General features: G+C 37.1%; 4 protein-coding genes across 4 annotated transcripts; 2 read left to right on the forward strand and 2 right to left on the reverse strand.

Annotated features, from left to right (window-relative positions):
* Positions 1-341: 341 nt before the first annotated feature.
* On the reverse strand, positions 342-4,157 carry LOC101891073 (serine/threonine-protein kinase hippo-like). The gene is made up of 2 exons (XM_005187656.4): positions 2,587-4,157; positions 342-2,522 (listed from the first exon to the last, which is right to left on the reverse strand). The coding sequence occupies exons 1-2, from the start codon at positions 3,824-3,826 to the stop codon at positions 1,726-1,728; spliced, it is 2,037 nt and encodes a 678-aa protein (XP_005187713.1). The 5' UTR covers positions 3,827-4,157; the 3' UTR covers positions 342-1,725.
* A 366-nt stretch (positions 4,158-4,523) lies between these two features.
* Positions 4,524-6,347, forward strand: LOC101897769 (probable phenylalanine--tRNA ligase, mitochondrial). Its single transcript, XM_005188577.3, has 2 exons — positions 4,524-5,975; positions 6,037-6,347. The coding sequence occupies exons 1-2, from the start codon at positions 4,716-4,718 to the stop codon at positions 6,202-6,204; spliced, it is 1,428 nt and encodes a 475-aa protein (XP_005188634.2). The 5' UTR covers positions 4,524-4,715; the 3' UTR covers positions 6,205-6,347.
* A 399-nt stretch (positions 6,348-6,746) lies between these two features.
* LOC131802980 (serine/threonine-protein kinase hippo-like) lies at positions 6,747-7,745 on the reverse strand. The gene has a single exon (XM_059123822.1). It carries the CDS (start codon positions 7,414-7,416, stop codon positions 6,856-6,858), a length of 561 nt encoding a protein of 186 aa, XP_058979805.1. The 5' UTR covers positions 7,417-7,745; the 3' UTR covers positions 6,747-6,855.
* A 368-nt stretch (positions 7,746-8,113) lies between these two features.
* LOC131802979 (probable phenylalanine--tRNA ligase, mitochondrial) lies at positions 8,114-10,729 on the forward strand. Its single transcript, XM_059123821.1, has 2 exons — positions 8,114-9,565; positions 9,627-10,729. The coding sequence occupies exons 1-2, from the start codon at positions 8,306-8,308 to the stop codon at positions 9,792-9,794; spliced, it is 1,428 nt and encodes a 475-aa protein (XP_058979804.1). The 5' UTR covers positions 8,114-8,305; the 3' UTR covers positions 9,795-10,729.
* The last annotated feature ends 334 nt before the right edge of the window (positions 10,730-11,063 follow it).

Raw genomic sequence — 11,063 nt, forward strand, 5'->3', positions numbered from 1 at the left:
CAATGAAACCGTCAAACGCTGCCCGAATGTTGCGCTGCGGCATTTTCCCACCAAAATGCTTTCGGACGCTTGTAAACAATATAATGAGCTCTCACTCGAATAATTTTAACAGCTGTCGGACGAGTGCCTTAGAAATGACAGCAGTCTGAAGTTGGTTGCCGTTTTTTTCATCTCACACTGTATATCACTGTTTTTTTTTACACATTTACTCTCCTTAAAAATCCATGAAAAGAAAATTGAAATTCTTTTTTTTTTGTTTTACAATAAAATTGCATTTGTTTATTGTTTAAACTTAACTACAACTAGCTTTCTTGTTTTAATATTTAAATGTCACCGATGTGTTCATGTTATAAAAGATTGAAATCTTTTCGTTATTATTATTAAATGTTTATGGGTTTGTGTGGTATATAAATGTGTATTATTACAAGAAAAAAATGTATATATGGGGTGTGTGTGTATGTGAGTAAAGATTGGTGTTGCTTCTTCAATGGCAAAGGTATAAAAAATATTTTATTTATTTTGTGTTACTATCCAATTAGTTAAAATAATTATTTCCCTTCGAAATTTATATAACATTTTATTTTTAATTTCTATAAATATATATCTAAGAGTGTATATATATTTTTTTCGTATATTATGAGTCGTTCTTTTTTCATTTGTATTGCTTTGCTTTTTTGTTTTGTGAATTAAGGAGGGAACTTATGGCTGAATTTTAGAGATTTTGGAAGAAAAAAATAAGGAGTGGTTTATGTTCCACTTACATTTTTGGCAGGCATTTTTTATATATGTTTGTTTGTATATAATTTGTTTTTTAAATAAAATCTATGTTTTTTTATAACTAAAGATTCGAATATATTTTGAGCTGATATGATTTATAAAAGATCTAATAAATTTCTAAAAAAAATCTCTAATGAGTGTCCTGGTTACTTATATTAAATTTTATAAATGTATAAAAAGTTGATGTAAAGCTTTTAATATTATTTATGTTGTTGTTTTTTTATTATGAGCACAGAGTTTTGTTTGTTTGAAGGCATGATCTATTAATTTGCAAACCCATAACAGAGAGTGAGAGAGAGAGGGAGAGAAAAAAGGAAGCAAAGGAGCACAACTGAGATTCAAATTAAAAAAAGAAGATGAAATAAAAATTTCTTTAAATTGTAGACGTTTTTCATTTCAAATTTTCGCAGAAAGTTATTCTTTCCCCCATAATACGAAACGGCTCCCCCTCCCATCCATCTACACATACGTATTTAGTTAATACATTAAAACAAAATACTTAACTAAACTCCATATTTAACTAAAGACAAACGAAACGATAAAAAACACAGATTTATAAACCAAAATGTTTTTTGTTCATTAGAGTTTGCATTAATGGGTTTTCCCTCCTCCTCATCATCATAATCATCATCATCGTCATCATTATTGATCGATCCCACGCACTCACGTAGCCACTGACGCCTCTCAACCAAACAGCACCAATACTTTCTTGAACAACAACAACAACATTGACACACCAAATGTTTAAAACAATGGCAGCGACAACGTTCCATTGAAAATAAGGAAATGTATTTTTCCCAGGAAGGAAGGAAGGCAGGGGACAGGTGGGGAAAGTTTTTGTTGTATGTTTTGTGTCTGTTTTTCGTGGCTTTCTTGTTGTTGTTGCTGCTACTTCTATGTTGCGTTGGGTGAGCGCTAAATTCTCTTTGTTGTTGTTATTGTTTAACATTAAATTTTAATTAAATTATTATTAATATTCTGTTGACGTTTGCGTTTGGCATTCATTGCATCGACAATTGGTTGGCGCTTGGCATTATACTTCTTGTTGAGCTCCTCAATTTCTTTTTCCATTTCCGAATCAATATTGTTGAGACGTTGATTCAAATCGTCAAAGGTAAGGAATTTCAAGAACTCAAATTCACCATCCACATAGGAGTGGGATGAGGTGTGTAAATGATGATGATGATGTTGCTGTTGGCCGGGATGGGGTTGTTGCTGTTGTTGTTGTTGGGAGTAGGCAGGTGGCGGTTGCACATATTGCTGTTGTTGTTGCTGCTGCTGTTGATTTAAAGCTAATAAATGTTGTTGCTGTTCATTGATCAAGGGATTGCAGCCATAATACGCAGCTGCGGCGGCCGCTTGCTGTTGCTGTTGTTGCATCTGTAAATGTTGCTGGTGCTGCTGCAAACCGTATTGATTAATGGCCGAGATTTGTTGAAACTGTTTCTCCATATTATTTTCCCAATTTGTATCATTGGAATTGGCATTGGTTAGCGGTGTGTGACTGTGGGACTGTTGAGGTTGATTGTGGTTGTTTTGTTGGGAGTTGGAAATGGCTGCCGCAGCCAATGCAGCTGCTGCCGGCGAATATTCAGCGGCTTTGTCCTCGGCCACAGAACGTTGCTGAATATCGGGATTTTTCCTTTCGAAATGATCCAGGAACTGGGGACGATAACGTGGTTTATTTCCCTCATTACGTTTGGCCGTGGACGAGTCATCCGAATCGGAGTTTATTACCATGGTGCCTGCAAGAATTCGAAAAGAAAAAATCTAAATACCAAATCCTTAGAAAATAATTCATTAACTCACCTAAATTTGATTCCAATTCCACCATTGTACCACTGTCCACAGCCGTCATATCTCCCGTATCTTGTGATTTGTTTGCCGCCATGCCACCCTTGCCGGGACACAGTGTACCCATATCTTCTGTATGAGCAATCATTGTGGCATCCGAAGCATTTGAGGTCTGTTGATATTCCCCGAACTTCTCCGGCACCAAGGTACCCGGATCATCAATAAATGTCTTGACCGTTTCCACCGGGAACTCTCCGCCATGCTCTTCTTCTGCCAGTATATCATCCTGTTGGGTGGCCAAACTCTTCGCCTGACTCATACCCTGAACCGAGCCACCAGAAGCCTTTGAATTTCTTTGCTGTTCGCGTATGGCACATGTTTCCTCAATCATTGTCTTTAGGATACTACGATGTTTGGCATTGCGTATGAATTCATGCTCCAGCAAGTCGGAGGCAGTGGCACGTTCTTCAGGGTTTTTCACCAAACAAAGACTCACAAAATCTATAAATTCAGTGCTCCAGCGATCAGGTTCGCGAAAAGATGGTGGTGGTTTTTGTGGTATCATGAAAATAGCACGCATGGGATGTATATCGCCATACGGTGGCTTGCCCTCGGCCATTTCCAAAGCAGTAATGCCCAAAGACCATATATCGGCAACGCAGTCATAACCAATTTCCTCAATCACTTCGGGGGCCATCCAAAACGGGGTGCCAATCACTGTGTTCCGCTTAGCCATGGTATCCGTCAACTGTCCAGCCACCCCAAAATCAGCCAACTTTGCATATCCCTCTGTGTTGAGCAATATATTGCCAGCCTTTATGTCACGATGTATCTTCCGCCGCAAATGCAGATACACCAGTCCCTTCAATGTGTCCGACAATATTGTAGAGATTTCATCTTCCGTTAACGTCTTCTTACGCAGCCTCATTATATCCGAAACACTACCAGCACCACAGTATTCCATACAGATCCACAGATCATATTGCTTAAAATATGAGCCATAATAACGCACCACATAGGGAGAGTCGCACTGTTGCATTATTGAGATTTCTTTGATAATATCGTGCAGATCGGATTCGACGGGTACTAATTTAATGGCCACAATACTGCTGCTCTCCTTATGCAGGGCCTTGTAGACCGAACCATAGCTGCCCTCTCCCAATTTACAGATGATATCGAAAACCTTTTCCGGTGGCTGTAGCAAAGACTCTTCGGACAATTTCTTGAGTTCATTTTTATTTTTATTGGAAGACATTCTGTTGCATTACTTTTCTATTTTTGTTCTGGAAAATTTTGAACAAATCTTGATCTTGTGTAGAATTTTTTTCCTTAAAAAAGCACCTGCCGAGTTCTTTTGTTTATTTCAAGTTGATTTGACCATATGCCAATGGATAATTTTCGAGATCTCCTTAATTTGTCTTCCAAAGAACGGCAAGCTATTTTTATATATATTATAAGCTTTTGTTGGCTTCTTTTGTGTAAAATTTCGTCGATTTTGTGATTTTTTTCAACAAAAGAAAAAAAAAGAATGCTTCAAATGTCAAATATGAAGGAATGTCACCTGCGGCTAGAGAGCGAGAGAGTGAGTTTTATGCTATCGATTAGTGGAGTGTGTATGTTACGTTGGAGTCACAAAGAAACGAACACAATTACACTTCGGTTTGACACTGGTTCCTCAATTCAGTCAGTAAACATCTATATATGCGCAGAGGAGAGAAATGCATGTAAACAATAAGCCGTTCAGTGCCGGCTCATTTAGCTGACGAGATTTGTAGTTTATTTACAGACACTTGGCATATTTGCTTGCAAACATTTTGAAATAGAGAGCAAGAAACTTCACTTTTCTATTTATTTCCGCACATGAATGATGATAATTCATGTATTCCCATTTACGACATTCGAAACTCGTTCCTTCGTTCATTCAGGTGAACATCATAATCGGTTGTTTCTCTTCTTTGGGATCTCTGCCAATCCAATCATTGTTTTTGTTTTGATTTTTATCTTTATCACTCAATTCGGCTCTAATTTTTTCCCTGTTTGTGCTTCGGTGACGGCGTTTTCTTAATATTTATTGGCTTCGTAATTTGGCTTCGATTGGATAATTTGGAGCTGGTGGTGGCGGAAAAGCTGAGAAACTCATAAAAATGTTATTAACTCTTCAAGTTTTAACAAAATCTTCCTGTCTTAGGCTAACAAAAGCCTCTATCTGCAATGGCAAAGTCTTAAGAACAACAACTCCAGCCAGATTTCTAGTGTCATCCCGGTGTTTGGCCAGCACAAGCACAAATACGGCAGAACAAAGTCGCATCGACATAAATGGTGCCTCGTTCGTGGTGGATAACTGGACAAATGTGACACCCAAAATACTCTCCTATGTGGGCATGCAAAAACATCTGCAAACAAATCATCCCCTTTCCATAATAAGGCAGCGAATTGTCAATTATTTCTATAAGACCTACAAGACTTCTCGAGGAAATCCTTTATTCTCGGTCTATGACAAATTAAATCCGGTGGTAACGGTACAGCAAAACTTTGACAATCTTCTGATACCCTTGGATCATGTAAGTCGCAATAAGTCGGATTGTTATTACATAAATAAAAGTTATCTGTTACGAGCCCACACCACAGCCCATCAGGTTGATTTAATATCCAGTGGTTTGGATAATTTTCTCGTTGTGGGCGAAGTTTATCGACGTGATGAAATCGACAGTACCCATTATCCGGTGTTTCATCAATTGGATGCTGTACGTTTGGTAACCAAAGATAAATTATTTGAACGTAATCCAGATTTGGAAATATTTGAGAATGAGTGGCGAGAGATTCAAGGAAACAAACAGAAACAACAGTTGATACATTCATCTTCCAAGTGTTTGGATCAATCGAAACAACCCTGCCACACACTGGAGGCTGTTAAACTTATGGAACATGAATTGAAACAGGTGCTACTTGGCTTGGCCCAAGATTTGTTCGGTTCAAATATTCAGTACCGTTGGGTAGACACATATTTCCCCTTTACCCAACCCTCCTGGGAATTGGAGATATTCTACAAAGATAATTGGTTGGAAGTGTTGGGTTGTGGCATCATGAGACACGAAATCTTACAACAGTCTGGAGCGCATAACTCAATTGGCTATGCCTTTGGTTTGGGTCTGGAACGCCTGGCCATGGTGCTGTTCGATATACCTGACATACGTTTATTCTGGTCCAACGACAGTGGATTTTTATCGCAATTTAGTGAAAAAGATCTATACAAATTGCCCAAATACAAACCGGTATCCATGTATCCCCAGTGTAAGAATGACTTATCATTTTGGCTACCAGCTGGGGTGGATGTTGATGCTGGTTTTGTACCAAATGACTTTTATGATTTGGTCCGAACTGAGGCTGGTGATGTCGTCGAACAGGTGAGGAGGAATACAATTTGTGAAGTTAGTTACAACAATAATATTTGTTTTTGACTTGCAGATCAGTTTGGTTGACAAATTTAAGCATCCCAAAAAGGGTTTAACCAGTGTCTGTTTCAGAATTGTTTATCGCCACATGGAACGTACCTTGACCCAGACAGAAGTCAACGAAATCCATAAACGTATAGCGGATGCATGTGTAAAAAATTTTAATGTTGTTATACGTTAGTTAGTTGTTATTGAGAATATAATGTTTATAAAAGAGTTGAAATTGAAAAGGAAATCTTAAAATCTGCGAGCATAATAACAATAACAAATAACAGCATAATCTGGATATGAACGATTATTCATAAAAAGTCCCGATTGTAAGAATTTGATAGATTTTAATGAAAACGTCATGAATTCATATTTTGAATTGGGCAAAATTGTTCTATGGCTTTCGGGAATACATTTATCAAATCGATAATTGCAATTATTTTGGAATGATTTCCATAACCACTTTCGATTGGCATACCTTTCATGAACAACTACTGGAATCGTGCGAACGGTTTAATTCGTGACCCTAAACCTAAGGGTTTAATTCGTGTACCAAACGATGTCATTCAAATGCTAATGAGAACATGGCATTATTCTGCAATGGTTTCATGGTAAAATAATATGTTAGACGCGTCGACACAGCTGTTGAGACAATGAACTGTCAAACCAATTTTGGAATTGAAAATGTTGAATGAAAAATTATTTAAATTTGTAAAAAAAATTGAAAAACGCGAGTTTTAATAGCCTTTGACTGACGTAGTATAAGGAAACATATAAAAATCTACTTATATTTAAAAAACATTTAAATTGTTTGACATATCAATGCTCCCAAGCGTTCATGCATCTACCTGTATTCTTCTGCCATGAATGGTTTCCGCTTAGCCATGGTATCCGTCAACTGTCCAGCCACCCCAAAATCAGCCAACTTTGCATATCCCTCTGTGTTGAGCAATATATTGCCAGCCTTTATGTCACGATGTATCTTCCGCCGCAAATGCAGATACACCAGTCCCTTCAATGTGTCCGACAATATTGTAGAGATTTCATCTTCCGTTAACGTCTTCTTACGCAGCCTCATTATATCCGAAACACTACCAGCACCACAGTATTCCATACAGATCCACAGATCATATTGCTTAAAATATGAGCCATAATAACGCACCACATAGGGAGAGTCGCACTGTTGCATTATTGAGATTTCTTTGATAATATCGTGCAGATCGGATTCGACGGGTACTAATTTAATGGCCACAATACTGCTGCTCTCCTTATGCAGGGCCTTGTAGACCGAACCATAGCTGCCCTCTCCCAATTTACAGATGATATCGAAAACCTTTTCCGGTGGCTGTAGCAAAGACTCTTCGGACAATTTCTTGAGTTCATTTTTATTTTTATTGGAAGACATTCTGTTGCATTACTTTTCTATTTTTGTTCTGGAAAATTTTGAACAAATCTTGATCTTGTGTAGAATTTTTTTCCTTAAAAAAGCACCTGCCGAGTTCTTTTGTTTATTTCAAGTTGATTTGACCATATGCCAATGGATAATTTTCGAGATCTCCTTAATTTGTCTTCCAAAGAACGGCAAGCTATTTTTATATATATTATAAGCTTTTGTTGGCTTCTTTTGTGTAAAATTTCGTCGATTTTGTGATTTTTTTCAACAAAAGAAAAAAAAAGAATGCTTCAAATGTCAAATATGAAGGAATGTCACCTGCGGCTAGAGAGCGAGAGAGTGAGTTTTATGCTATCGATTAGTGGAGTGTGTACGTTACGTTGGAGTCACAAAGAAACGAACACAATTACACTTCGGTTTGACACTGGTTCCTCAATTCAGTCAGTAAACATCTATATATGCGCAGAGGAGAGAAATGCATGTAAACAATAAGCCGTTCAGTGCCGGCTCATTTAGCTGACGAGATTTGTAGTTTATTTACAGACACTTGGCATATTTGCTTGCAAACATTTTGAAATAGAGAGCAAGAAACTTCACTTTTCTATTTATTTCCGCACATGAATGATGATAATTCATGTATTCCCATTTACGACATTCGAAACTCGTTCCTTCGTTCATTCAGGTGAACATCATAATCGGTTGTTTCTCTTCTTTGGGATCTCTGCCAATCCAATCATTGTTTTTGTTTTGATTTTTATCTTTATCACTCAATTCGGCTCTAATTTTTTCCCTGTTTGTGCTTCGGTGACGGCGTTTTCTTAATATTTATTGGCTTCGTAATTTGGCTTCGATTGGATAATTTGGAGCTGGTGGTGGCGGAAAAGCTGAGAAACTCATAAAAATGTTATTAACTCTTCAAGTTTTAACAAAATCTTCCTGTCTTAGGCTAACAAAAGCCTCTATCTGCAATGGCAAAGTCTTAAGAACAACAACTCCAGCCAGATTTCTAGTGTCATCCCGGTGTTTGGCCAGCACAAGCACAAATACGGCAGAACAAAGTCGCATCGACATAAATGGTGCCTCGTTCGTGGTGGATAACTGGACAAATGTGACACCCAAAATACTCTCCTATGTGGGCATGCAAAAACATCTGCAAACAAATCATCCCCTTTCCATAATAAGGCAGCGAATTGTCAATTATTTCTATAAGACCTACAAGACTTCTCGAGGAAATCCTTTATTCTCGGTCTATGACAAATTAAATCCGGTGGTAACGGTACAGCAAAACTTTGACAATCTTCTGATACCCTTGGATCATGTAAGTCGCAATAAGTCGGATTGTTATTACATAAATAAAAGTTATCTGTTACGAGCCCACACCACAGCCCATCAGGTTGATTTAATATCCAGTGGTTTGGATAATTTTCTCGTTGTGGGCGAAGTTTATCGACGTGATGAAATCGACAGTACCCATTATCCGGTGTTTCATCAATTGGATGCTGTACGTTTGGTAACCAAAGATAAATTATTTGAACGTAATCCAGATTTGGAAATATTTGAGAATGAGTGGCGAGAGATTCAAGGAAACAAACAGAAACAACAGTTGATACATTCATCTTCCAAGTGTTTGGATCAATCGAAACAACCCTGCCACACACTGGAGGCTGTTAAACTTATGGAACATGAATTGAAACAGGTGCTACTTGGCTTGGCCCAAGATTTGTTCGGTTCAAATATTCAGTACCGTTGGGTAGACACATATTTCCCCTTTACCCAACCCTCCTGGGAATTGGAGATATTCTACAAAGATAATTGGTTGGAAGTGTTGGGTTGTGGCATCATGAGACACGAAATCTTACAACAGTCTGGAGCGCATAACTCAATTGGCTATGCCTTTGGTTTGGGTCTGGAACGCCTGGCCATGGTGCTGTTCGATATACCTGACATACGTTTATTCTGGTCCAACGACAGTGGATTTTTATCGCAATTTAGTGAAAAAGATCTATACAAATTGCCCAAATACAAACCGGTATCCATGTATCCCCAGTGTAAGAATGACTTATCATTTTGGCTACCAGCTGGGGTGGATGTTGATGCTGGTTTTGTACCAAATGACTTTTATGATTTGGTCCGAACTGAGGCTGGTGATGTCGTCGAACAGGTGAGGAGGAATACAATTTGTGAAGTTAGTTACAACAATAATATTTGTTTTTGACTTGCAGATCAGTTTGGTTGACAAATTTAAGCATCCCAAAAAGGGTTTAACCAGTGTCTGTTTCAGAATTGTTTATCGCCACATGGAACGTACCTTGACCCAGACAGAAGTCAACGAAATCCATAAACGTATAGCGGATGCATGTGTAAAAAATTTTAATGTTGTTATACGTTAGTTAGTTGTTATTGAGAATATAATGTTTATAAAAGAGTTGAAATTGAAAAGGAAATCTTAAAATCTGCGAGCATAATAACAATAACAAATAACAGCATAATCTGGATATGAACGATTATTCATAAAAAGTCCCGATTGTAAGAATTTGATAGATTTTAATGAAAACGTCATGAATTCATATTTTGAATTGGGCAAAATTGTTCTATGGCTTTCGGGAATACATTTATCAAATCGATAATTGCAATTATTTTGGAATGATTTCCATAACCACTTTCGATTGGCATACCTTTCATGAACAACTACTGGAATCGTGCGAACGGTTTAATTCGTGACCCTAAACCTAAGGGTTTAATTCGTGTACCAAACGATGTCATTCAAATGCTAATGAGAACATGGCATTATTCTGCAATGGTTTCATGGTAAAATAATATGTTAGACGCGTCGACACAGCTGTTGAGACAATGAACTGTCAAACCAATTTTGGAATTGAAAATGTTGAATGAAAAATTATTTAAATTTGTAAAAAAAATTGAAAAACGCGAGTTTTAATAGCCTTTGACTGACGTAGTATAAGGAAACATATAAAAATCTACTTATATTTAAAAAACATTTAAATTGTTTGACATATCAATGCTCCCAAGCGTTCATGCATCTACCTGTATTCTTCTGCCATGAATGGTTTAAAAGGTATATCAAACGAATATTCCGCAACAGAAAAAAATTGACTCAAAAGAGCTAAAAAGTTGCTTCGCTTGGCTGGGAATGGGCCAAAATACCGCCGAGGACAGCGTGTGACGGTTTCATTGGCCGTTTGAAGGCCATAATTTGTACCAAAGGTGACCAATTCGAACAAATCTGAACTTATTCTAAAATTTGATGCTATTTCCGACATTTTTTGCTTTCATTCAATAAAATTTAAAAAAAAATATGTAAAAATTATGGCATTTGAATTTGTTATCTCACCCTGTATATTGTTGAATACATACATTTTTTCTTCCATTTCCTCTGAGATACACTTTTTTGTCAACAATTTCAACATTACCAATAAAATATGGAAGAAGAAAGTGGAGTGCAAGTACCTTTTTTAAAAAAAGACAATTAATTCTTTTGCTCATATCAAATTCTAAAAATATAAAGATTCCAATTATATTATTCTAATTACTAATCCTGTCCTATGAAGGGGTTATTTCCTATATGTGATTCTGAGAGCGAACGACGTAGTTTAAATTCCAATAAGAACCAGTTATAAAAAACATTTCGTCTAATATAC

This window comes from Musca domestica, unplaced genomic scaffold (assembly GCF_030504385.1).
Source record: "Musca domestica strain aabys unplaced genomic scaffold, Musca_domestica.polishedcontigs.V.1.1 25, whole genome shotgun sequence".
Lineage (NCBI taxonomy): Eukaryota > Metazoa > Arthropoda > Insecta > Diptera > Muscidae > Musca > Musca domestica.